Below are 27,607 nucleotides of genomic sequence, written 5' to 3' on the forward strand. Positions count from 1 at the left end.
ATTCTTACTTTATTTCCTTTTTTTTATTATTATTATCGTTTGGATAAAGTTTTATTTAGGAGCCTCCATGGTGATTAAGTTGTCAAGTAGTTGAAACGATATAGTATAATTAGTTAAATTTTAAATTTATTTTCTATAAATTATTAGTTTGAATTTTAGAAATTTTAAAATCACAAAAAAATTTATATAATCGTTAATTTTAGGACTCGTGAAATCAATTAAAATATACATAAATTAGTTTAAATATCCATATTAATAAAAAAAAAAATGATAAGTAGCACAAACATTTTACAAGTAGCAAGTAATCCTAGTTCAAAATAAACACATTATTTTCTTTATAATAAAAGCATAATCAGATTAGATTGCATTTGACATTGGCTTGTAAAAAAAAATCTCAATGAAAAGGCATTTAAGCTCGAGTTGATATTAAGGACTTGTTTGTTACTGTAACCACAAGAAGTTTATGTATTAGCAATCATAATTTCAAAACTCGGCTTGGTCTAAGACCCGGGTTCTGGGTTTTGACCGGGTTATTGGGTTTGCTAGGTGAATTTTTTTAAAAAAAAATCAAAACGACATTGTTTTAGTAAAAAAACAAAAAACAAATAAATGTCAACAGGTTTGCGACGGGGTTTGCTAGGTCGCCGAGTCAACCAGCTAGGTCACACCGTGTTTTTTCTTCTTTTATTTTTTTTTTCAACCCGGTCCGGTTTCAGCCTCAAGTTCCTAGTCAACATGTCGGGCCGAATTTCAAAACTATGCTAGCAATAGCTTGGATTCAATGATAAATAATGTAAAATTTAACCCAAAAAAAATGAACCCATTCATTTTATTTTATTTTATTTTACACTTTAAATTGACTTCTACAAAGGCTAATTCTTGCTTGTGAAAGCCTTCAAAATTTCCTGGAAAAACATCCACAGTTCCATCGTTCATATTACAAGGAGAGAGAAAAGAGAGATTACCAGGGGTCATTTTCTTAAATGCAGACAATTAAGTGTGTTTTTGATATGGGGGTAAATGGTATTTTTATTTGAAATTATATTAAAATATATTTTTTATTTTTTATATCAATACATTAAAAATATTTAAATAATAAATTTAATTTTTAAAAAACAGACAGAAAACATAAGTTATCTTACTCTGATTATAAACCTGTTAAGAACTTTTAAGAATTGTCAGAAACATAACGTTGAAAATACTGTCGCAGTATTGTTCATTATTCCACTCGGAGAGAAAAGAGTGAAAAACAGGTCAAGGCAATTGGTTTTTCTTCACAAAAATATTGAGTGGCGTTGAAATAAAGGTAATTGGTTCAATAAAGGAAGCATGGAAAAGATAAAGAAATGGTGACACTATTCTCCTTGAAAATATGAAAAATAAGGAATGTCTTTTTCCCATGGAGCTCCTTCCACCAACCAGAAACCGACATGGTAAAATATAAGAAATAAAATAAATAAAATATGTCCACGTCAAGGTATGACAAGTGTGCACGGTCGCCATCTTATCTAGCGAAAATTATATCTTACTCCATCTTCTTTCTATGTTTGGTGGGCCATGAAAAAAGAAAAATCAAAGCATGCTTGTCAACGTCATGCAAGTTGCTCTGGGTCGTATTTGGGAAGCCAGTTGAGTTCAATTTCGCGATGAAATTTAGGGGAATCACAGCCAGGGATGAATTGCTAAATAATTAACCTGGCCCGGCATTGATTGGACGTATTGGTAAGATATTGATGCGTTTATATCAATTATTTCGATCTTCTAAAAAAAAAAAAATTATTTTTAAATTATTATTTTTAGTGTTTTTAATTGTTTTAATATAATGATATAAAAAAAATAATTATCATAATATATTTTTAAACAAAAAAATATTTGTTTAAAGTGATAAAAATTATTTTTTAAAATATTTTTTACTTGCAAAATGTATTCAAACTTTTTTAATTTTTTAAAATTCAATTATAATATTAGTATATTAAAATGATTTTAAAATATTAAAAAATAATTTAAAACTAAAAAAAAAAAAATTAAAACACGATTAGACCACAATACAAAGTAATGCCCAAGAACAGCCATCAGCAACACCAACCACTTTCTCTCTATTTTTTTTTTTTTTTTTTTAATAAAAAAGTGCTTTTTATTTGTTACCTTGCTTTAAATAATTGAAAATAAATAAATAATATTAATTGACCTGAACAACAAATAATCAAATTTTAAAATAATAATTAATTTTTTTATTAGAAAACACATTAACAATGCTTTGATATTTTTTATATTGAACAATTGTTTCAACTCACAGAGCAACGTGAGCCAATAATCCGGTCATAAACTATAAGGTGCTCGTATAGTGGAACCTATCTCACAAACATATAACTTCAAATTCAAGTTTTTATTTTTCCTTGTATTTGCAAGTAGTGAGGATAGTAGGGGCTCATGTTGCGCTGTGGGCCCTTTTATTTTTTTTTTCTAGTAAAGAAAGTAGTGAAGAAATGATGGAAAGGTAGCCTAAACATTCATATAAAAAGCAAATAAAAATTCAAGATTTGAGTTATTTAACTCTACTAAATTTACTAAATTCATTTAATTTAAATATTACAAATAAAAAAACACAAATATAATAAATAAATTAACAAAAAGCTATAACATAAAAAAAATAAAAAAAAAACTAGCTCGAGCTCATCCAAGTTAGAATGTTATATTTGCGACTTGTTCATGATATTGGTGTTACTTAGTAAAAACAAATGAATAAAATTATGAAGCTCAATTATCAAATAATTCAATATTAAAAAGTAAAATAAAAATAAAAAGTGACTACAAAAATATTTAAGTTAATTAGAGCTAACTTTCTAAGCCTGCAATCATGGTTAAAGAGTTGAAATAACTCATAAAAAGTTTTTTTAAAAAAAAACATGAAAATTAATTTTCAATAAATTAAATGTTAAATGATGAAATTGATAAAAAAATTAAATTTTAAAAAAAACCTAAAATAATATAAAAATAAACCCGTGTTAATTTTTTAAATTCATGAGCATGGCATAAGCTTTTGACCAAACCAAAGGCCTCTTATTGAAATTCATAATTATGAAGAAAACTAATTTGAAAATACAAAAAAAATACTAGATGCTAGTTTGAAAACATTTAATTTTAAAGATAATTTAATTATTGTACTGTGCTTTTAAAATGTAAAATGACTAAATTGTTCCCAATTAATCTTATAATGAATAATAAACTATATAAAAATAGACCCTGTTATCCTGATAATAAATTTATTAATTTTTTATTAAAAAAATAAAATAATAACTATTTTATGTCAATGAAAAGTAATATACATGTAGGGATATAGAATCCTCCATATCGATTATTTTTTTTAATGAATATCGATTTTCCATTAGTTTGTTTCTTTGTTGTGCGGGTCGCCACTTCTCGGATGCATCGTACGTAGGCTGTTTTTCTCTTTTCTTTTTTATGATCTTTAATAAAAGACGGAGAAGATGAAATTTACAAGATTATAAATTATCAATAATTCAGTTACCTTTTAAATTTTTGTGCACTGGCTGGTGTAGGAGAGTGCAGCGGGACCTTATTCCTTAGCCTTTGCTTAAGAAATTAAAAGGCACGCTTCCTCCATCACCTTTGGTGGCCAACGGGTAGAGGAAGATGCCATGGAATTATTCCTTGGAAGCTTGACCGGAACACCCAAAGTCGATATTAACAAAACCTATTTGGTCATGAAAAATTATCGTGCCTCTAGATATATTGATATTGTTTAAAATCTTTTTGCACGGTATATTTTTTATTTTTAAATTGACCTAGAATAACATTCGGTAATTTAAATTAACTAGAAATAAATAATAATTTTTTCATCTTAATTATACAATAAAATTATTAGAATATTCTTGGAAGCAAAAAATTTAAACCTAGTATTACGGGGTATTTTTATATTTTCACGACATTGTTTCGTTATTGCAGTTTAAATTAAGGGTAATTTGGTATTTTATCAAATATTAAAAAAAAAATAAACAATTAGAATGCATAATAAAACTACAAACATACCCTTAAAATGAAAAAATTAAGCATGAGGTCAGAGGGCTTTTTGCTTTTCCATAGTGTTTTTTTTTTTTTTTTTACAATTAGAGAGTTAACCCAGAAGCACTTTTATATTCAACTAAAAAAAAAATAACATGTTCAAATGGCACACTCGAGGGCGCGTGGGAGGTGTCAGCGCCTTTTAGACAGCGTACGTGCGATGCCTTGTAATATTAAAAAAAAAATGCTCTCTTGTCGTGCTGTTGGAAAAGCTTTTGTGTTCTCTTCTTGTTGGTGCAACACATGTCTTCGATGGTGATCTAGTTTGTCACTAACAAACCTTTTTTTATCCTTTATTTTCTCACACCCAAGGGCACGTAGAAGGTGTCAGCGCCCTTTACGCAACTCATGTGCGATGCCTCATGATATTAAAAATAATGCTCTCTTGTCGTGCTCTTGGAAGAGCCTTTGTGTTCTTTTCTTGTTGGTGCAACACATGTCTTCCATAGTGATCTAGTTTGTCATTAGTAACCTTTTTTTATATTTTATTTTCTCTTTCCTCCCTAAAAATTACAACTTAATTCTTTTAATTGTTGATATTTCAACTTCAATCTTTATTTTTTTTTATTTTTGGTCTTGGCCCTTTTGTAGAAGTTTTATTTGTTTTCAATTTTATCCTTAAATCTCAATTTACCTAATATTACATTCTCTAATTTGATCCTCATTCTTTAGATTTTTTTTTTAATTTGACCCTTTTGCAAAAGTTTCTTTGGTTTTTAATTCATCATTTAATTCAAGTTGATGGTATTATATTTTTCAATCCAGTCCTTGTTGTTTTGATTTCTAATTTTTTTCTTGACTCTTTTGTAAAAGTTATCATTCTTCTCAATTTCACCCTTTAATTACAGCATTGTTTTTATTTTTTATGTCAATTTTAAGCCGATCCTTTTTAATTTTTTTTGTCCTTATACTATATTGTTTTTTTTTCAATTTCACTCTTTAATTAAATATAAAATTTATTTTGTATTTTAATTTTGTTCTTTATTATTTGAATTGTTATTTTTTAACATCTTTCTGTGTAAGGGAAATTCTTTTTTTTTTAATCATCCTTTAGCATATAATTGATTAAGAATTGGATTTCATAATTTTTACAGATTGAATGCTTTAGGTTTAATAACTCAGGTTACAGGCTTGAAAAATTAACATGGTTTTTTAATAAAAAAAGGATTGTATAATTTTCTTTATTTTTCTATCAGTTTATTCTAATGGTATGATTTAGGTTGCTGAGTGATATACTTATTACTATCAAAGCCAATACTACAAAAATCAAATCAATATTTGATCATATTTTGTAGCAACCTAGTTTTTAAGTAAAATTTAAAGAATACAATGTTAATGAATATGCCATATAGATAATCAGCTGGTTACACGTAGCATTTTTTTTATTATTGTAAAATATATTTATTATTAATAAAGGCTTTTTTATCTTTAGCATTCAGTTATACTTGATTAATGAATCTAATGTTTGATCAATGAATCTATAGTAAAGATAAAGTTCATGAAACACAAATGTTTTGCATATAAAACTATAAAGTTGTTATAATTATGAGATTCATATTGCATTAAAATATTATTACTAGATGTTCCCGATAAATATTCTATTAAAATTGGACAGTAATTAGAGCTATTAAGATCGATGCATATTATGTTTCTTTCTTTGTGAAATGAAGTAGCAGCAGCTCATATAAATTGGGATATGAGAGATATCTAAAATTAATATATAAGTGCTTGTCAGATGACATGTACACTGGATTGACCTGCAAGATAATTTCATTTGAAGAGATCACTTATATCAATGAAAAGGCTCACGTGATAGTTGTGTAAGCGATCCTTAAGCTTTAGATCATCTAGTTATCTTATATAGAGAGTATTATGATTTGATCCTGACCACATGTTGTCCCAATCAAATGTAACAAATGGGAAAATATGGGATATGACATAGACTATGTGAAGGTATTTGAGTAAATAAAAGAAAATTCATCACCCTGGTGAATTAGAAAAAAAAATATTTCATTTGTTCTCATATAGTATTGATTATGAATTCCTTGACCAATATGGAATAAAATTTGAAAAGAGTTTTAAATTTTATTTAAAGAATCAACTACTATAGTGTTGAGAAATAAAATGATCTAACAAAACAAATATACTATATGCTATAATGTTTAAATTAGAGTATTCTTGATGAAATGATAATAATTATATTGAAAAATTGATCATTGATAGGTTAAGTCATATTATTTTCTTAATATTTATAAGATCATGATATGTTATTGAACATTATACTTGATTTTCAAATATAAATCAATTAATTGTCGAATTGATATTAAATTAAATTGTTTAATTTATTTAATCTTATTTTATTTAATATTATGATTTATATTTAAGTCCACTTACTATGAAATCTAATGAGTCACACACATATGAATAATTGGTCAGAAATTAAAATGAAATGATTAACAGAGTTGACTTGAATGTAAATAAATTTTAGAAATTGAGGACTAAAATATAATTAATACATAAAATTACAATTTTAGACCTAAAACAATCAAGTAAGGATATGGTTGAAAATTTTTAAAATTAGCCCATGATAATATATGTGATGTTATTCAAGATTAAAAATGATATTTTATCATTTATAGGGTTTTTTAGGTTTTCCTATAAATATTCATATCTTTTATTTTCTAAGGTGAGTAGAGTACAATACAGAAACACACAAAACACACAAAAAAAAAAAATAGCTAGCACTCCAAGGTATAACAATTTCTCCCTCCTAAAAGGATTTAAGAGATTTATCATCTGTGATTTATGTAAATTACCATTAGAGGCCTAATAATTAGACATCTTGTGGTTTGCGACAACCTAGTCTTAAAACAATTATTTAAAGCTAAAAACAACATTCGATCTTCAAACAATCTCTGTATAAATTCCAAGCAACTTTAGATCTGTCAAATGAGAGCCTTGAGACTCCTGAAAAATTTTAAATTTATTATTTTCACTACATGTATACGTTTCAATAAACCCAACAAAAAAAAAAAAACCCAACAAAAAAAAAAAACCCACATTTAAGTGGTGTGTAATGTTGACAGTGGTTATATCATGACTACTCTATATGAAAATAGGGGTTGGAGGAGTGTTTAGATTACTGACTTTGAATCAACTAGAATTCTTTAACACTAGCATGTGCTTTAATGATTTTCATTTTAAAATTGAGGTTAATGTAATCAATCCACTTGCTAATCTCGATATAATACCTGCATGGCTTTGTGGGTTTGCTGCTACAACGAGAGTTTGTTCTTCAATTAAGTATGTGTTTGGTAATGTAATTTAATGTGTTTTTATAAAAATAATTTTTCAGTTAAAAATATATTAAAATATTTTTTTTAATTTTTTACATCAACACATCAAAATTATTAAAAAAAAACATTAATTTAATACTTTAATGAGAAACAAATTTGAACACAAAAGCTAATTCAAATATAATGTTGAGGAACAAAATCGAAAAACATAAATACATTAAGAAAAGGATAAAAAAAAGCAATAAAAAGAATGAGGGTTAAACTAAATTAAATTAAATTAAATGATTAGGGATGAAATTAAAAAAAATTTAAATAAGTATTAAAATCAAAACAAACACTAATTAAAAAGAATTAGAATAGATTTTATAAAAAAAATCAAATAAAAAGAAACTTTAGTATTTTTTCAAGAGAAGAGAGAGAATGAGGGATAAGAAAAAAATCCACATGAGTCACACCGGTGGTTTGCACACATATCCATCGGCAAGGACTTGGCTTGCTTCTACAAACATTGCTGGAAAGCCTACACAAGCTGTAAGAAGGGCGTAAACTCCTCCCACTAGTTAAGGTGTATGTTACACGAATCAATAATTTTTTGTTTTTTTTTGCATTTATTAAAAGATCAAACTAACCCTTATCTAATTTGAGTAGAAAAGAGAAAAAAAAACCCTTAGATATTAATTATAATTTTTTTACCTTGAAGGGTAATTTAGATATTTTACATTGCTTTCGAAATTAAAAATTAAGAAATGCCCCTACACAAAAAAGTTAATAAATTTTTTCAACTGAGAGTATTTGAGTCCATATACCATGCAAGCAAAAGACAAAAATGCTGATTTACCCCTTCAATCTTATAACAGCATCCCGTTGAAAATACTATATTACCCCCTAAACTAAGTTGTTTAGCTTTGTTTATGAAGGGTAAATTTGTTCAATCATCATACAAATCTATAATGAACCGTAAGGGAGTCCAAAATGGAACACTTATTAGGTTTAGTTTTTTCTTTTAATGTTTATTTAGATTATTTTTTTGGTCTTTTTACGAGCCATGTGGGTGCTATTTTATCTCACGAGAAATAATGAGAAGTAAATATAAGCTAACTGGGCCATCAAAGTGTACTAACTAGCCGAAACATGAGCACTTTGCGGCCGAATCCATCGACGGCCTAATCAAAGCATACTAAGCAGCCGAAACCAGAAAAGAAAAAACTTCATTGGATCCAGCCCTGTTAAAGGACTTTGAGTAAAATCAAGGATGGGAGGAAATGAGAAAAAAAAATTCCACTTTGGATGGGAATAGATTACATAAATGTATATAATCTTTCCATTACGAGTGAATGATTTTGTTGTGATGAAATGAAAAAGAAAAGCTTTACCACAATTTTTTAGAGGCTTTTCAGAAATAGAATAATATTTATACCAAGTTTAAAAAACATATTTAAGATGTTCTTAACAACTTTTTAATACAATTTTTTCAACAAATAACATGTTCCTTAATTTTCTATTGAAAAAGAAAAAATAATAAAGAATACTAGAATTGAAAATGAAAAATAGTTTTTCATTAATGAACATGCCCTAAACTTCGATCCCAATATAAATATGGCTGTCTTTTCAAGGATGATATGTATCAATTTACTGCTGAAAATCCAGGGATAAACTTCCTATCTTTTTATATTTCTTAAAAAAAAATGATTATCTGAAAATCTAAGCATGTTATAAGGAAAAAATTAAACATTTTTTTTTTAGAAAACAGAAAATGTGTAGTATTATAACAATAATTTTTTTAAAATATTTTTTTATTTAAAAATATATTAAAATAATATATATTTTATTTTTTTAAAAATTTATTTTTCATTGGAACAATTCAAAATAATTTTCTCATTAACTCCTATATTGCTTGCTTAAGAAAAGAAACTCAAAAGTGGCATGGAAAAATGGAGGGACAGAAATCAACACTCCATATGTTCTAGAGAACCAAGCATGCTTTCATGTTTGCCTGTTGCCACCATTTTCTCACTAGCCAGACAGAAAATTGAAAAAGAAACAAAAAGCAAAAACAAAAACCTTGGTCATACAAATCCAACAGAAAAACAACAACAACCTCAAATTCAATCTGGCATGTCCCTCTCATGCATTATTATTCCCAAAACCCATCAATCGTCTAACTATAACCATGAACCTCAACTCTCTTCTGTTCATGAAACCCCACTCTCTACTTCAACGCCATTTCTCTCACCCAAAACCGCCATGGGTTCAATCCCTTCACACCTCAGCCATACAAGAAACTTCTATTTCCGATGAAGTATTCACCGTTATTAAAACTATGAACCCAATGGAACCAGCTTTAGAACCAATGGTCCCGTTTCTCTCACCAAAAATTGTTACCTCTATAATCCAAAACCCACCAAACCCTCAACTGGGTTTTCGTTTCTTTATCTGGGCATCAAATTTCAAGCGTTTTCGTGCATGGGAATCTTGTGATTTAATCACTGACTTGCTCATTAACCAAAACGGGCTTGAGATGTACTGTCAAACACTTGAAACTCTTAAAAATGGTGGCATAAAGGTGCATAATGATGCATTTTTTGTGTTGATTAAAGTGTATTTGAAGATGGGTTTGACTGATAAAGCTATGGAAACTTTCGGGTCAATGAGGGATTTTGATTGCTCGCCTGATGTTTACACTTATAACATGATTTTGGATGTTTTGATTCAAAAGAATTTTCTTTTATTAGCTCTAACTGTTTATACTAGAATGATGAAGTTGAATTGTTTGCCGAATGTAGCTACATTTAGTATCTTGATAGATGGGTTGTGTAAGAGTGGCAATGTAAAGGATGCGCTTCACTTGTTTGATGAAATGACACAAAGAGGTATTTTGCCTGATGCCTTTACGTATTGTGTTGTTATTTCCGGGCTGTGTAGATCCAAGAGGGTTGATGATGCTTATAGATTGTTTGATAAGATGAAAGATAGTGGGGTCGGTCCTGATTTTGTTACTTGCAATGCTTTGCTTAATGGGTTTTGTATGTTAGATAGAGTTGATGAGGCCTTTTCTCTGTTAAGGTTGTTCGAGAAGGACGGATATGTGCTTGATGTGCGCGGGTACAGTTGTTTGATTCGTGGGTTGTTTAGAGCCAAGAAATATGAAGATGTGCAACTGTTGTATAGGAAAATGATCGAGGATAATGTCAAGCCTGATGTTTATTTGTATACAATAATGATGAAGGGGTTAGCAGAAGCAGGGAAGGTTAGGGATGCGTTGGAGTTGTTGAATGAGATGACAGAGAGTGGTGTGGTTCCTGATACTGTTTGTTACAACGTTTTGATCAAAGGTTTCTGTGATATGGGTCTTTTGAGTGAGGCTCGGTCTCTACAACTTGAGATTTCTAGGCACGATTGCTTCCCTAATGTTAAAACTTACTCCATTCTCATTAGTGGTATGTGTAGAAATGGTCTTACCAGGGATGCCCAAGAAATATTCAATGAGATGGAGAAGCTTGGATGTTATCCTTCTGCAGTTACATTCAATTCCCTTATTGATGGACTTTGTAAAACTGGCCAGCTCGAGAAAGCTCACCTTCTGTTTTATAAGATGGAGATAGGGAGAAATCCTTCTCTGTTTCTTCGTCTTTCTCAGGGGCCCAGTCACGTTCTTGATTCAGCAAGCCTACAAAAAATGGTGGAGCAATTGTGTGACTCAGGCTTGATTCATAAGGCCTACAGGACTCTCATGCAACTTGCTGACAGTGGGGATGCACCAGGCATTTATACATATAACATTCTGGTCAATGGTTTTTGCAAGTTAGGCAACTTTAATGGTGCTTATAAACTCTTCAGGGAAATGCAATTCAAGGGGCTCTCACCTGATACTGTTACGTATGGAACTCTTATTAATGGGCTTCTACGGTTTCAACGAGAAGAGGATGCCTACAAGGTCTTTGACCAGATGGAGAAGAATGGATGTACACCTGATGCTGCAGTTTATAGAACAATGATGACTTGGATGTGCAGGAGAATGGAGTTGCCACGAGCTTTTAGTCTCTGGTTGAAGTATCTCAGGAACATTCGTAGTCAGGAAGATGAAGCAATTAAAGCTATAGAAGGATACTTTGAGAAGCAAGAAGTGGAAAAGGCTGTTCGAGGCTTGCTTGAGATGGACTTCAAGTTAAATGATTTTGATTTAGGTCCATATGCTATTTGGCTAATTGGGTTGTGTCAAACAAGAAGGGTAGGTGAAGCTATGAAGATATTCTTAATCCTTGAAGAGTACAAAGTTGTTATTACACCCCCTTGTTGTGTGAAATTGATATATTTTCTATTGAAAGAAGGGAATCTAGACCGTGCAATTGATGTTTTCCTTTACACCATCGAGAAAGGCTACCTGTTGAGACGACGGGTTGCCAATCGAATACTGACAAAACTTGTCCGTAGAAAGGGTGAAATGGGAAAGGACCGTGCCATTTATCTTCTATGCAGAATGAAATCCGTGGGATATGATTTGGATGCTCACCTTCTCCCTTGGACGAAGTCCCTTTTACATCGACATAATATACAGGAAATGGTAAACTGTGTCCCTGAGATGAACTCTGGATGCGTGGAAATGCAAAACAGCTATGGTAGAGTTGGGCAACCATGGAAGCCTACAGTCAAACAACGGAGAAAAATGTTTCAACTGGCACGAAGAAAATATGCCGGAATGAAAAACAGCTGACACAAAAGAAATATGCAGGGGATGGAAAACGGCGTCCCTGGGTTGGACTCTATACATGGAAATGCAGAACGGCTATGGTAGATTTTGGCGACTGCAGATGCCTGCAGTCAAACAATGGAGAAAATGATTTCAAATAACACAACAGTAAAAGTAAATTCACGAAGCCGACTGCATCTAGATCGAGATTGGTGTTTAGTTGAATCAAGTGCATTCGGACGGTTGAGCTTTTTGCATGCTTAATTTTCATATGTTCTGTTCCAGAAGCAAACCTGTTGTAAAACATCGCCCATAGGCAACCGCAGGAAGAGATTTTTTTTTCTTTTTACAGTTCACTGTAAGAAATAAGAGCCTGATTTTTCTGTAATAAGAAAGTGGACGACACAGTTTTCTGTGCATCCCTAAAGTTTTGTACCATATACACTGATTTTTTCCCTGCGATACTATTAACTGCACAAAAGATACTCAAAGGAAGCTCACATGGTTAGAAATTCATGTTGTTATGGTGATTTGAATTTTTCTTGACATAAGCAACGACATAAAGATTGTGTGATCTGATGTATTTGTTCTATCAAATATTTTTTCAACGAGTACCCAGGAATCACCCCCTGCTACTAGTATCTTGTTTCCATCTCCATCTCTGTGATATCCGACAATTAGTAAGGTTCTTGCAGCGGTCAATATGGTTCTTGTCTCGGCTTGCAATAACAACACTTATCAAATAGTTCATGACTCAGTTGGAATGTAGGAATGTTGTACAATTGATAGGTTGGAGCGACAATGAAGGCGACTACTTACTTTTACTCGTCTATGGGTTCGTGTATATATCAAATGGAAGTGTAGATAATCATCTTTTCAGAAATGAAACGCGTCTCCACTGAAGGTGAGGTTCAATATAGCTCTTGACTTTGCATTCGCGTCGCTTTGTCTCCATGAAGAATCGGAAGAATGTGTATTGCTCTCTGGATATTAGTACCTTCACCTGCTGATTCAAATGCACCCCCATTACATCGAGTATTGGCCATTAAGCTTGTCAAGTTTTTATTGACCTTTGTATGATTACAAAATCCACTTCCATTTCAAAGATTTCCACTTCATCTATTCTCAAGTTTCGAGGCTTTTCCTCGGAAATGTCACTGATATTCCAAGTAGAAAAATAACAAAACTTTTAATTACTTGGAGATATATTGGCACTGATATGAATTGCGAAAGCTGCTTCCTTGCTGATAGATCATTATTCAGCTGTTTGCTTTAATTTTGTATATAATACTTCGTTTCAGTTATTCTCTTATATCACCTCAGTAACGGTTTTTGTCACGTTGAACCAAAAAAAGGGACATGGACAATTCTGGTTGCCCATTTCCATGTTCAGATCTTTGGCCTGCTCATCACTAACTCCATTTGTCGACTCCTGTCATGTTTCTCAAATAAGACCTTCACAAGCCACCTGCTGCTCTGTGTTTGATGTTTTGAAATACTAGCATCCAAAGCCTTGATTCCTCCAAACTCTGTAGACCCATTTTCTCATTTGCAAAACTTTCATTCATGACACCTCACACAAGTTACTGACCTCTCCTTTCACGTTCCTAGTCTTCCAATCACTAATGTTGTTCCATCTTGAAACACATAACAGAGTACAACACAACGTCTGTCAACCTAAATTGCCTCAAACAAGTAACTACGAAGAGATGTCTCTCGTGCATTCCAACAGCAACATCCATACAAGAAAGTTCATCTCGGTAGAATCCCAGTTCAGGTAACCAAGTTAGACCCCCTAATCTCTTGGGGGTTTCTAGAGAAATCTACAGAAATGCTTGGTACGGAAAGGTAAGGTTAACTGGAAACTAGGTACTATTATTTGTATTCTTCTGATGATCACAAAGCAGTAGGGCTTATAGTGACAAAGAAGAGAGAAAATCTATGGAAAAAGCCCTCGTACAATTTTAGAATTAGCAAGAGAAGTTCTGACAGAAGAGATGGCTTTCCCGATCTAGGTTCTGCTACCAGTAACTTTTCAAGCAAGAGAATGTTGGGACAGGAGGTACTGGATATGTTTACAAGGGATAACTAAGTAATCCCAACTATAAGGTTGCTGTAAATAGACATAGGATATAAACATGCTGAAGAAGTCTTCACCACTGAATTGATAATCACGAGTCAGTTAGAACATGGGAACATTATGCTATTGATAGGTTGGAGCACTGACGGAGGTGAATTTTTGCTTGCTTATGGTTACTTGTCAAATGGAAGTCTAAACAATCATCTTCTTAGAAATGGCATGCAACTACCATGGAAGACAAGGTTCAATGTAGTTTTTGATTTGTCGTCAGCATTGTTTATCTGCATGAAGAATCAAAGAAATGTGTTATGCATTGCGATATCAAGTCAACTAATGTGATGTTGGACTCAAAATGCAATGCCATGCTTGGTGATTTTGGTGCAGCCATGTTTCTAGACCAGCCTGACCTGGCCCTTCAAACAAGAAAGATGGTGGGGACAGTTGGCTATGTAGCTCCTGGATTTTACCATCAAGGTAGGGCAGGTAAAGAAGCAGATGTTTATAGCTTTGGGGTATTAGTTTTGGAAATAGCTTGTGGGATAAAGAAACACAAAGATGAGGAGTCACATCTAGGCCTAGTTGAGTGGGCTTGGGAGCTTTATGGAGCTGGGAATGTTCTTGAAGCAGCTGGTGAGAGGTTAAACATGGATTTCAGTAAGCATGAGATGGAATACTTATTGATTGTTGGATAGTGTATGTAGTGTTCATCCAACTGCCAAGCAGAGGCCTAAAATCAGTCAAGCTATTGAGGTTCTTAAATTGGAAGTTCCAAAGCCAAATCTCCCATTTGAGAAGGCCCCATTCTTCTGGGAGCTTAAGCACTTGTTCGGCTGAATCGAGCTTTCCTTCCACCACTTCCGAGTCTCGAGAATGGCTGTCAGAGTTGTCTCTACTATTCTCAAAGCGGCATTTATATGATTTTCCATGCAAAAGTGGCTTTGCTATGAAGTGATGAAGAGCTTCCTCAATCCATGTTAATAGAATCATCTTCCTGGTAGCTCCTGTGCTCATTGTTTTTTCTTCTTAGGGAGACAACACTTCCTGAGAAGCCAACCATGTAATAACACCATTGGTGAGAAGTGGGTTACATGCTCTTTGCTTCCAAGCTTGTTGACCAGGGGATATGATAATATCAGCATCCCACTTTGACTAAAAGTTAAGGACAATTTATAAAATACAGATACCACCTCTCTTTTCAAGATAAAACTGACTATGGAGCTACAAATTTAAACATGGAATAATGTCTCTTGAATGGCTAACCACGTAATGGATTTAGACCAGTGCTGGTGCTAGCCATTACTGTCCTAGACATGCCAACCACAGCCCTTATGCAAGCAGAATCCACCAACACTTTAGACGTGGCTGCCTATCCTCGCGCAGCCATAAAAAATTTGATTAGTTGGATAATAAGCTCTATCAATAATCACATGGCAGCGGTTCAGATTTTGGCAAAGCCTCCTCTGGTGTGGGGGAAATAAATTGTCTTTGAGTTGGGGGAGGAGGCGTTATCCATCCAATAGGAACGGAGAGCAACAACATCGATAAGATCAGATGTATAGGTTTTAGATGAAGGTTTTTTTATTTTTATTTTTTTGATAATTATCAGATAAAGGTTGCTAGTAAATCAGCTTAAAACCTATTCATCTTACCAGTCCAGATCAACCATGTCTTCCACTGGCCAAGACCAAATCTTAGAACAAGAACATTCAAGTTTTTATTTTTTAATCTACTATTTTTTTGATATGCTGAAGTAAAGTTGTTAAAAATGCTTTTTTTGACATGACATAAAAAATATAATATAAACTTGAATTATAAAATCATAAAAACATAAATAATTTTTTTTGACTAATTATATATTGAAAATTCCAACTAAAAAAATAAATTACATTAAAATCTGATAAAGTTAGTGAATAATATTATAATTAATGAGTGATCTAAATAAAATGAGAGAGATAGATAATATGAATTAATAAATTAATGATATGAAGAAATAAAAAGTCTCAAAACAAAATTTCTCAATACAAGAAAATTACTGAATGATAGGAAGTACACATGAACCTAATGGTCTCCTTTTAAGTTAAAAGCTAATGAACTTAAATTAGTAATCAACTAACACATATTCAATAATGAAATAAATCCTCAAACAATGTTTAATACACTAAAAAAAATCAAATTAAAGATAATTATCATAAATAAATAAATATATAAAATAAAATAATAAAAAAATCTTCATGTTAAAATTCCTCCATATAGTTTCTAATCTTTAATTTTCACATATTCTTGGTAAATTTGAGTTTTGATTTTAAACATGGTGTTCTCTCTTATTTGGATAAATTACTAGACCTACGATATATGGTTGAAAAGCTTCAGATACCTAGTTTCCCACCCAACTTTAATCGTAATAAAATTTCAACAAAACAGTACACAAATATCTAGTTTGATATATTTGACAAGATTCATCTACTAACTTTGACTCTCTAAAATATTATGTTCTCTAACTCCATTTAACCTGAAAATTTACTACAATATATTTTCATCTATCTAATATTTCTCTATAAAATTTCAGCTTTGTCCAATGTATTATTTGAAAAATATATTCAATATCACAAAATTAATTAACAAACATTTTAAAATTAAATTTAAACATAACTTAATTTATATCATAAATTTAATAAACTTATAAAATCAGACCAAGTTTACTAATACTCTCTATTTTAACAATAATGGCCGGGAGTTCAACATTTTCATTTCTACGCAAAACATGTGTCGTTTTTCCTTTTCTGCGTCATAGATAGAATTCACACACACACACACACACACACACACACACACACACATATTTCTTGGGGGTACTGAATTCTGAAACTTCGTGTACATCAGCTGCGAGTATAGAAAGTCTACATGTGATTAATGTACATATAATGTCTTTGTATATTCTCTGAAACAAACGTAAGCAAACCTGTAAAAAGAAGTAAAAGCCATCTCGGAAGAAAAAATTGCAATTAGGACACTTTTCCTTGGATTTTTCCCACTGAAACCTTCCAAATATCTGCTTTTTTTTTTCTCAGGTTACAAGAACATCTGGCTTTCTGAGGGATCTGATGCTAAAATCTCCCAAATTCCTGCTCTTCTTTTCCCAAATAGAAGTAACATCTGCCTTCCTGTAAAGGGCGGAGTAAGAGTTGAGACACCATCACTCCTCTGGCCGAAAGAAACTATAAGATGAACTGGTCTCAGTCTTTGTAACCTGCATCACAACATTAAAGGATTTAATCAAGCAATTATACAGGCAACAATAAATCATGGCAGAGCTTTACCATAGTGTCAACTTTGTACTCTTGTAATGACAGGTGAGATTACTGAGTAGTATTAGTGTATCTCAAAACTACAGGCGAGCACCCTGCCATCTGATTCCACGCTTTACCAAGAAAACCTCACAGCTTTAATGCTTCCCAGGACATGCGAAACTACATGACCAAGTTTTCTTGGGATCAAATTTCGGACAGGATATTAGTTATAGATGATGTTTCTCTGGTATTCTACACTGAGAGATCAACTCACTCAAGACGACAACAATTTTCCTGACCTCTGAAACTGATTCATGATTGCTCATAAATTTATAATAACTTATCTTCTTGAGAGTTTTTTAAAAGAAACATTCTTATACTCTAGCAAGGAAATAGACACAAGAGAAATGGAGGATTGCAGATTAAGAAAAAAGAAAGAACTATTGAGAAGCTTTAAGTGAGAATAAACCTACCTCAGGATTTCGAGAAAGTCCAGTAGGAAGAGCAGGAACAAGAGATGTCCAAAGGATGGGGTCTACTAAGGGATCGATTGTGTTGTAGTTGGTCAGAAGAGGAGCAGACAAGAAAGGAGTCAATGGAACATTTCTTTGAAGAGACAATCCCCCAGTCATTCCTAATGCAGCTCCAAGCCTCTCACTGTTGCTATCGTGACTTGTTGACTTCTCAACTGCTTTGCCATAGTCCATCTTGTTGATATTATTTCTGTTTTCATTCTCATCATTTTCAGTGACAGTTTCTTGCTTTTTTGATGCCTTCTCTTGCAAGTTCTTGTATGCAGTTGACTGTGACAAAATACTCAAAGCAGATATCTTAGAACCTTTATGCCTTTTTCCTTCAACAGATAAGCCTAAACGGGGCATCTGGTATGGCTCAGTACATTGCACTTCTCGATCTGTTGTTTTAAGTTCACTGCCAATGTCATCAGCACAGCCATGTTTTGTATCCTCGGATGACTTTGTCATAGACTCTGCCAGACTATTTTTATTGGAACCCCACCATTTAATATAGCCTGTCAGATCTATCTTTCTCTCAATACAAAAACTGTATTCACTCTCAGCTGCTTGATCATCACCTGCACCTTATAATGAAATATTGCCCTTAGATGGCATTAATTTTGGAGGTAAACTAGGTGGGAGAATTTAAATACTCACAGGAGCCCTCAGTCACCAATTTATTGTCAAAAGGCCATTTTGCAAGGCAACATAACACTGCAGAATTCTTTAATATAATTTGGTGTCTTGATTAATGATAAATAGAGAATCCCTGAATTAAGAAATCAGACCTTACCATAGTTTACGTTACTGAAGTATTCAGATCCAGGCACACGACTATAAGATGAGTCCCATCGACTGAAAGCAGAAACAAAAAATTAGTAATATTTTAAGCATATGTGATTAGGCAATCATATACCAAAAGAATGCTTTAGGGAAGAGCAAAAGGTACCATAAATGAAAGGATAATTTGTGCAGAAAAAAGTAAAAGGTTTCAAGAGCATACCTAGATAGTGCACGGTACTTTGAGATTCCTCTTGAAAAACCACTACTCTTTCTGCAGAAAAGATCCACCATTAGAAACAGCATGATTACTGTAAACGGTATGTTTTTCAGACTAGATACACACCTCCGAAGAGATGCCAGATACTCTTCTCTTGAGACATTCTGCATTTCTTCAAGATCTCTCGTATAATCAGTAACCTGCAGGACATTGTGACAAAACTTAATCAGTAAACAGAAAAACACGAATGAGCTCTGTACAAGAAACGAAGAAAGGTCCAACTGGAGTTTTTATCTCACTGGAAAATTAATGAGTGTTCCAGGGCCCCAATATTTCAAAGCAGCTAGATCATAAGCCCTAGCAGCAGCTTCCTCGTCATCATATGCCCCTGCAAGTGAGTAGTACTTAATAAATCCAATAAATATGAAGAGCACAAGTATAAGCATATTTCAAGAAAAAGATTGTATAAAGCCAGTAACATACCCAAGTATACTGGAAGAACGCGCCCGGCCAACCATTCCAAGCACAACAAGGAGACAAAGCCAGTGTCAGTTTGCATAATATACCCATGATTGCATTGTAAAGAAAGAGGAGAGGGAGGGAGGAAGCGCGAGAGAGAGAGAGAGACCTTGCTTTCCCTTCTTATTCTGATTCTGGTTCCAGGTACTCTTATCCCAAAGGTGAGCTTCATATCGACCAGTCCACCTATGCCTATTGACCAAACCAAGCAATAGAAATGTGATCAGCCATTAAATCATAATTCTGTGTTGCTATTGACTACCCTTAACAATCCAAGTTAACCACCCTGTACCCTGAAAATGACCCAAATCACATTTATTTTATTTAAATAAATAAAAAAAACAACCCCTTTCTTTTCCAGGCCCCATTCTACTACATTGATCCACCAGAAGCCTTGCATCAAATATCCTATTAAAATTAGCATTTCCAAACCTCCTGAATTACCTCAACACTTTCTCCCACAACCATTTATTTCCTCTAAACCCTCATTTACACGTATTGTCAAACACATAATACACATAGCACAAGCAACTAACTGTCTTCAACTTTGCCTAACACAATCACACTCAATTATACAAAAAGATAAAAAAGCTAAAAACTTTAAACCGAAACCCTAAGAAAGAACCTTGTACATACGTATACAGGCACCTTTACACCCATGGATTCGTATATTTATACCTGGTGACGCCACGGTAAATGGAGCTACGTTTACCAGCAGTACAAGGAGGCATTTTGCTAATACGTTCTTTAGCGGTGCATCCTCTCTCCTTCCTTGGCTTCTTTAGTCCTCGGTATAGTAATAACTGATCGTTTGCTATCACCGCCGCCTCTGAGCTCTCTCCTCCACCACCTCCGCCTCCTCCGCTTCCGCCACCACATACGCCGCCTCCGATTTCTGGTTTTAGGACCGGATCAGAAGAAGACGCCATGATTTGATTTAAGAAAAAAACTAACAAATTGAGAATTGAAAAGGAAGCATCTTTTTGACTGTTGGTTTTTCACTGAAGTAAAGAAGGGAGGGAAGATGAAATGACGGAGATGTCCTAGATCGGTTTGGAAATGACGATGGTGTTTCAGGGTTGTTACAGGATGAAATGGGGTATAACGGCTAGGAGGGGGAAAGGGGTAATTCGGTAACTTAAAGTGTTTTGAAAGAGCATGGAATATGGAATATGGATGCTTGCTGGTGGATGTGGAAGCCAACTGCCACTTGTCCGGTTTTGGAGGTGCTTCGTGTCATGTTTGAAAACGACGTCGTAGTTGTAATTATTGCGAAGGTTGAATTATTTTTTTGCCTGCTTTTTAGGTGACTAGCATGTGAACCTCTCCGGCAAAATGGGCACCAATTGACTGATGTTTTTTCCCCCTCGCTCGGAGGATGGTGATGTGTTTTATCTTAATTATATTAATTTTTATTAAGAATATTATTTTGAATAAAAAAAATTTGATTTGAGATTTGGTGAGATCAACAACATTAAACCTAAGTTGATGGATACTCGTCTAGTTCGAGTTAATAACCATAATTTTAATAGCAATTGATAGACATTTTTTTTAATATTATTATTTTGGTTCAAATCCAAATAAAGAATATAAAAATTATTAGAAAATAATTTCCTCGTAAATATAGAGATTTCAATATAGAAATGCTCATCCAAGACCAGAATAGAGAGGAACTTGTTGAAAAGAAAACAGAGGAACTACTATAAGTACGAGAAAGAAAATAAGTATTTTTTTTTTAAAAAAAAGCCAAGATGCGTAATACATTCCGGAAAAAGAAAGATCAAGGGATACTCATTTTTTTAATAAAAAAATATTCCTTTTCTTATTACAAAGACACCAATTTCAGGATTTTATGTCTACAGATATTATAGACAAAAGACCAGGACTATTTCACCAGCTGCATTATCCAACGACTGCCTCACAATGCTTCACAGAACTAGATCATATGCCAGCCATGGTGCTGGTTGTGTAGTCAACTTGATATCTAGCATTTGCTTCAGTCTTTCCGCCAAAGAGAAACTAGATAGAAACTACACTGATCAACCAAGCATCCATAGTCTTCGACCTATCCCGGCACAAACAGGACATCATTGAACCAGTAAAGCAGCCCGGATCACCATTCTGTCCACGGTGGATTGTCTACTCTTGAGTGGCGGGTTTAATCCAAATCGGATCGAAATCCTCTCTTGTTCTTGAGAACATAATAGATTGCATTTGTAAACCAGATTCTCAATGTTGATGGGATTGGACATTACATTGTCACTGAACTCCATATTCTCACAGGTGCAATGACGCTAGTAATGACTTGATATTGCCATCATCTTTTGTTCCTCACATTAGGCCATTTCCATCCCCTGCTACAATTGCATATGACACTCTGGCATCATCCTTGATCACAGACATAACCTGCATTCTAATGCGACATTTTGAAAGCAAAGGGCGTGAATCAAAGCTCCTGGCGTCAATAGACATACTGAGAAAGTGCTCTAGCATTACCCAGCTCAATGAACTTTCATCAGGAGCATCAACTGCAGTGACTAATTTCTTGTTATACATTTCCTACTCCAAAGTTCCATTCCTCATCGTCTGAAAAACGATCATCTTTCCACAGTTTGGATATATTACTGGAAATGCAATAAACTCCTCTTGCAGGGCATGGGTTAATTTTTCCCCCCAATTTAACCAGCGGAGAGTTGGAAGGATCTCACACCTTGCTTGTCGAGACTTCATTCCCAGATTTTCTTCTCAACGATTCTGCGAAACATCAGTGACCAGAATAAGAAACAGCAACCCAATGAAATGACTAGGTTTAAATATTTTTTTCACTTATATTAGATAGAAGCATGTGTTCCAAAACATAATTCTCTTGTGTGGGAGACAAGTATTTGCATACCAACTCTTTCCTGTATGATAGAAGAATAAGTGGCTCCACTTTTCTGTGCAAAGGAGAGTATGTCAAAATACATTCCATTTGAAGGCTGAACTCTGGCTTCCTCCATCCATTCCAATACCTGCATTAAGAATTCACCGAGTTTTTCCGATCAACTAGAAATGCATTTTAACCCAAGAATAGCAGGTCTCCATTTTTTACGGAAATAAGTGGGGGGCAAAGTGGCTAGTCCTGATTCCCGCCACTTGCATGTCCATGATAGAAAAATAGAGAAATTGAAGCATAATCGGACAGATTAAGTCTCGTTGATCACTTACATTTCCTTAACTATAATTATGATCATTAAACTTCAAAAAATATAACTGGCCAAGACTCTGATTACTGAAGCAATGCATGCTTTCCTCTTATGGGACAATTCTGAAAAGGGAACTTCACTAGGATTTCGAAAAGAACAACCCATTTTTTTGGAGTCAAGTAATCACTAACTGTTGTGCCAGTGCTTGAGTTCAAATGCATGCCTCATATAACTTATGGACACATTGATTCAAGACTTTGAAAACAGACACCCTGTGATACCCCAGGTCTCACTTCAGATGAGTGTAAGAAGATCCTAAGGAAACCCCAGTTTGATACCCACCATATCTATCAATAGGAGATTGATGAAATGAACACCATCCATAACATTTATTATTTTTAAAAGTTATGAAATTTTATTTTGTATGAAACAACAGAAATTTGATTATAAGTTACCTCAATATATTTCCTCCAATTTCCAACAGCCAAAAGATTCTTCAACAAGATCGAGTAAGTGTTGCAGTTGATTTCAGCACCTGATCCTATAATCTTGTAAAAGAACTGCATTTGTTCATAGATGATGCAGAGCAAGATTAGCTTATAAAACATAACGAATAAAAGTAGCAAGTAAATTAGCTCTCACTGCTGATACCCCCCAAGATTTAAGTTATTTATTATATAAGAAGCTTAACAAGAGGTCAAACAAAGGGATAATTAAATTGTTTACGGTTTCAATGCAGTGTTTCTTCAAATACAACTATCATAATATAAGATAGACATGTGAAAAATATCTGAGTACCTTCATCATAGATTCAATTTTTCCACTTTTCCCCAGAAGATGCAGAAGCTGATTCAGAAGTCCAATTGAAACAACAGAGAATGAAGGCTCCATCAATTTAATTAACTCAATCGTTGTTCTCCAATCTCGTAATCTACACCCAAATTTTCTGTGCTAGTTACTCGGGGAACATGAGCATAATGATGTATTATCAAGAGAGCAGGATATCTATCATGTCCAGACAAACATGCTTATCAAGGCAATTTGCAAGATAGAGTGGATACTTACAGGCTACAGGCTGATACCATCTCAAAGAAAATAGCATCGCTTAAGGGGATTTCTCTCTCTCTCATAAACTCTGCAAGAATGAGAACCTTCGATGGATCACCTCCCTTATTCAAAGCTCTCATCAGAGCCGAACATGCAATAGTGTCTGGTTGGATATTATACTCTTCCATTTCTTGAAGAAGAGCACAGGCCTTTTTCCAGTGTTCTGTACTTGGACAGAAACAAAAGAGAGGTATTTAGCTAGGCAGATGATTTATTTCACGCCATTCACTAATCATGTCAGTCTCATACAAACTGACCTGCTGCATTATAAGCATGTAGCATCATGGTATAGGTAACAACATCAGGACAACATCCAGCCATCTTCATCTTGTTGAACATAGATTCTGCTTCTGTGATTTTACCCTAACATATATCAAAAAGCAAAAGAAATGAGATCTCCTTCCATTTCCTGTAGATTAGTAAAGAGGCATATTTTGTCAGAGCACTTGCCTGCTTACTGTAGGCACAGATCACAGAAGAGTAAGCTTCCTTGGTCATAGGAATCTTCAAGTCCATCATTTCAGAAAGAAACTCAAGTGCCTCACAATATTTTGACATTTTGCAGCAACCACTTATTAAGACTGTGAAAGTAACAGCGTCAGGAATCACTTTACTTTTTCTCATGGATCTGTACATAGAAGTAGCCTTTTCAAACTCTCCCACATTCATATAGCTTCCAATAGATGAATTATATGCAATTGTGTTCAATTTAATGTGTCGCCTTTCAGCTGCTTGAAGCACAACATCAATATTCACCTTCCTAGAACAGCGGCCACAAGCCGCCAAAAGAGTGCATATTGAGACAGCATTTGGATAGATTCCATCTTGTTCCATTTCACGCAAAACTTCCACAGCTTCAGCAAGCAAACCATTAGATCCATAGGCATCAATCATTGCATTGTAGCTGACAAGATTTGGCTTCAACTTGTCTCTCCTCATCATCTCAAATACTTCTCTTGCCTTTTTAGGTTGTTGTGATCTTCCATAAGAGTTTAGCAAAGATGTATACGATACAACATCTGGACGAAGTCCACTATTTTTAATTGCATTGAAAACTGATAATGCCTCTTTATTCATCCCATGAGAAGCATATGCTCCCATGAGTGTATTATAGGAAACAATGTTAGGCTTGAGACCTTCTGCAACTATGGTACTAAACACGGCCCTACAGTTTTCTATCTGCCCATTCACAGAGTACAAGTGGATGATGCTTGTAAATGTTACGACGTCAGGGTGGCACTCTGCTCTCTTCTCCCTCATGGACTTGAAAATACCAATGGCTTTCTCATATTGACCAAGCTTTGTTAAGCAATATATCATGATGTTAAGGGTTGTTGTGTCAGGACGGATATTTGTACCTTTCATTAGTTCAAAATAAGATAAAGCTTTTTCATACTGGGCACCAGTCTTATATGCAGATAAAATAATATTGTGAGTCACCAGATCAGGTCCAACTCCATTTTCAGTCATTTTCTTACAGAGCTTCAGAGCTTCTCTCCAGTTTCCACTAGATCCACAAGCATTGATCAAGTTATTATATGTCGACCGACTGGGAGGAATCTGCAGATGTACAATTAAGGACTCAGAAATCTCTTATGATCTCAGATGACTCAAGTCCATGAGAAAGTAATAACAAGTCATTTAACCAATTCCTTTTCGGGTTTGTACATGGAAAAAAATCAATACTTAGTTAAGGTTTCAGCAAAGTGGGTCCTAGAAGGGAGAATCTAAAGATAATCCTATTTTTTACATGAAATGACCTTCCCTCAAGACTCGAAGTTGCAAGAACAAGATTTTAACCACTGCACTGAGCAATGGTCTCAGATTTAAAAACTATTCTAACACATATAGATAAATTTAAGAAATATAGGGAAGGCAGCGGTATTTTCTATGGAAATTATTCAGGGGAGCTTATTATATCCATCCAAACTATCAGTGGAATCAAATGCCTATTCTAAACATTCATACACACCAGTTGAAAAATACATGGGTGTTATATAAGTCATAAATCAAGCTATCATCAATAAGTTTCAATCAAAGATCCCACCACTCCTTGAATATCTAACTTAGAAAAGGAACAAGTTAAAAAAGAGTGAAGAAAACAAAATTTTTCAAGTCGTTTTTTATGGCTGCAGTGATGGATCCCTAAGGACCAAGGCATGAAGCAATATTGCAAAAATTTCTACACAACTCCAATTCAACATGGAAAAAAAAGGAAGCTCACATCAATTCAGACCTACTAAGATAAATTATAGAAGAAGAAAACAGATACACACAGCTTTCTGCAGCATGTCTTCCATTATATTCATAGCCCAACGCCATTGACCTGATCTACCATGCGCATTGATAAGAGCATTGCAAGTCTCAGCATCTGGTTTGCACCTAGCAGGAAAATAGAATAATTTGGAACCATATTGTGACCAAGGTAGAAAGCTTCAGATATATCCATAGGGACAGAAACTAGAAAGTAACAGGCCAAGCATCACAAGAGAAACAGAAGGGATGTCCAGTTCCTTTGAATACCACCTAAAGCAACTAAATGCCCCCGGAACATGAAGCCATAAAGGTGCCAAGAAACAAATTTTTTCAACAACTACTGTGACAGGAATTGCTCATTGGCAACTATAATATTCCATTTTGTCCTAAAAACAATCAAATCCCTGTAAAAAACACTGCAAATCAATAAAGCATTACCTCCATTTTTGCATCTCGAAAAACAATCCACGAGCTTGATCAGTCCAATTATGCCTAGCATGCAGCCTAATCATCATATTATAAATATCTGTACGAGCACAGTAGTTCCTCTGATTCTTCATCCACCGAAAAACCAAAATGCTGTGTTCAATTGAACCCTTCTGCGTTATCTCCTACATCATTTCCAAAAAAAAAAAAAAACAATAAGACCCTTTTCTTCCATCACCTCTCAAAAAAACACTCTCAAATAATAACAGTAACGTATCGATCATTGGATGAACCTCCTATGGGTCCAAGTTACAGCGGGCCACTTTCACAAATCATTGTAAGTCCCACATGTGGGGTCTGGTTCATGAGATTGGGTCCCACGAATGTAGACAAGCATTGTGGGGAAAATGGTTTGTTTACCTTGATAAGAAGAGGGAAATTCTTACGAGCAAACCGGCCAACCCACCGGTTCAAGAGACCTTCAATATCATCAGACTTGTGATCGAGTTCAAGAACTTTCTGGACAACCTGAGAAACAGACCAGTCCTTCTGGAACCTGTCTCCTTGGACTCGTATACGATAGCGTTGAGGAATCTGGTCTTTCCTGATTCCACTCACTTGAGTTGACACATGGTGTATGCCCTTGTCGTAGTCCACGAACCCAGATTTTTTCTCCTCGAATGCTGCGTCGTTTTTGGAATTCTTGCATAGTATTTTGGGTTTGAAGGCTGGTGGTGTTGGGTTGTGGAGGAGCGGGAGGTGGTGATGGTGTATGGTTGCCATTTCTGGTTGAGATAGAGAAACAGTTTGGGACCGTGGATAGATAAACCCTTTCAAAATGGGTTTACAGTTATTTTAGTTCCAACTTCTAATTACCTTTTTGGCCCTCGTCAAAAACCAATTATCTGAGAATAAACATTTATTACTTTATTTTTATTATTATAAACGTTATCTTATCAAAGTTATTACACCTAGCTACATCCATAAATTAGTTTAAAATCATTACTGTGAATTGAGTGAATTAATCTGATAAGTTAATTAAAAATATATTTATTAGAACAATGTAATTTTCAGAAATGTTTTTTTTTTTAATTAATTAAATTTTAATTAAATCAAAATTTGACCTTCAACTCTGGTTTAATAACACTACACTACAAATCTGTTTA

At 33.8% G+C, this 27,607-nt stretch overlaps 4 protein-coding genes across 8 annotated transcripts; 2 read left to right on the forward strand and 2 right to left on the reverse strand.

Moving 5' to 3' along the window:
- The first annotated feature begins 9,292 nt into the window (after nt 1–9,292).
- LOC118053168 (pentatricopeptide repeat-containing protein At1g79540) lies at nt 9,293–12,580 on the forward strand. Its single transcript, XM_035064338.2, has one exon. The coding sequence runs from the start codon at nt 9,550–9,552 to the stop codon at nt 12,088–12,090; it is 2,541 nt and encodes an 846-aa protein (XP_034920229.1). The 5' UTR covers nt 9,293–9,549; the 3' UTR covers nt 12,091–12,580.
- A 1,904-nt stretch (nt 12,581–14,484) lies between these two features.
- On the forward strand, nt 14,485–14,980 carry LOC140955659 (L-type lectin-domain containing receptor kinase IX.1-like). Its single transcript, XM_073409640.1, has 2 exons — nt 14,485–14,783; nt 14,848–14,980. The coding sequence occupies exons 1-2, from the start codon at nt 14,485–14,487 to the stop codon at nt 14,978–14,980; spliced, it is 432 nt and encodes a 143-aa protein (XP_073265741.1).
- A 2,023-nt stretch (nt 14,981–17,003) lies between these two features.
- LOC118053169 (AP2-like ethylene-responsive transcription factor At2g41710) lies at nt 17,004–20,740 on the reverse strand. Of its 5 annotated transcripts, XR_012170109.1 has the most exons (11): nt 20,146–20,740; nt 19,577–19,659; nt 19,432–19,440; nt 19,248–19,336; nt 19,075–19,148; nt 18,952–19,002; nt 18,742–18,803; nt 18,606–18,662; nt 17,907–18,532; nt 17,464–17,613; nt 17,004–17,393 (listed from the first exon to the last, which is right to left on the reverse strand). XR_012170109.1 is itself a non-coding variant. In XM_035064340.2 (10 exons), the coding sequence occupies exons 1-10, from the start codon at nt 20,394–20,396 to the stop codon at nt 17,340–17,342; spliced, it is 1,350 nt and encodes a 449-aa protein (XP_034920231.1). In that variant the 5' UTR covers nt 20,397–20,730; the 3' UTR covers nt 17,004–17,339. The 5 variants fall into 5 exon arrangements, 4 of the variants coding, with proteins under 4 accessions (XP_034920231.1, XP_034920230.1, XP_034920232.1 ...); XM_035064340.2 differs by lacking the exon at nt 17,464–17,613 and having other exon boundaries at nt 17,907–18,526; nt 20,146–20,730; XM_035064339.2 differs by lacking the exon at nt 17,464–17,613 and having other exon boundaries at nt 20,146–20,730.
- A 490-nt stretch (nt 20,741–21,230) lies between these two features.
- Nucleotides 21,231–27,369, reverse strand: LOC118053170 (pentatricopeptide repeat-containing protein At2g41720). Its single transcript, XM_035064343.2, has 10 exons — nt 26,862–27,369; nt 26,454–26,626; nt 26,036–26,141; nt 24,210–25,319; nt 24,017–24,122; nt 23,718–23,922; nt 23,451–23,583; nt 23,108–23,212; nt 22,361–22,478; nt 21,231–22,221 (listed from the first exon to the last, which is right to left on the reverse strand). Exons 1-10 carry the CDS (start codon nt 27,222–27,224, stop codon nt 22,172–22,174), a joined length of 2,469 nt encoding a protein of 822 aa, XP_034920234.1. The 5' UTR covers nt 27,225–27,369; the 3' UTR covers nt 21,231–22,171.
- Nucleotides 27,370–27,607: the final 238 nt, after the last annotated feature.

The sequence above is a fragment of the Populus alba genome, chromosome 6, assembly GCF_005239225.2.
Source record: "Populus alba chromosome 6, ASM523922v2, whole genome shotgun sequence".
In the NCBI taxonomy this organism is placed as follows: Eukaryota; Viridiplantae; Streptophyta; class Magnoliopsida; order Malpighiales; family Salicaceae; genus Populus; species Populus alba.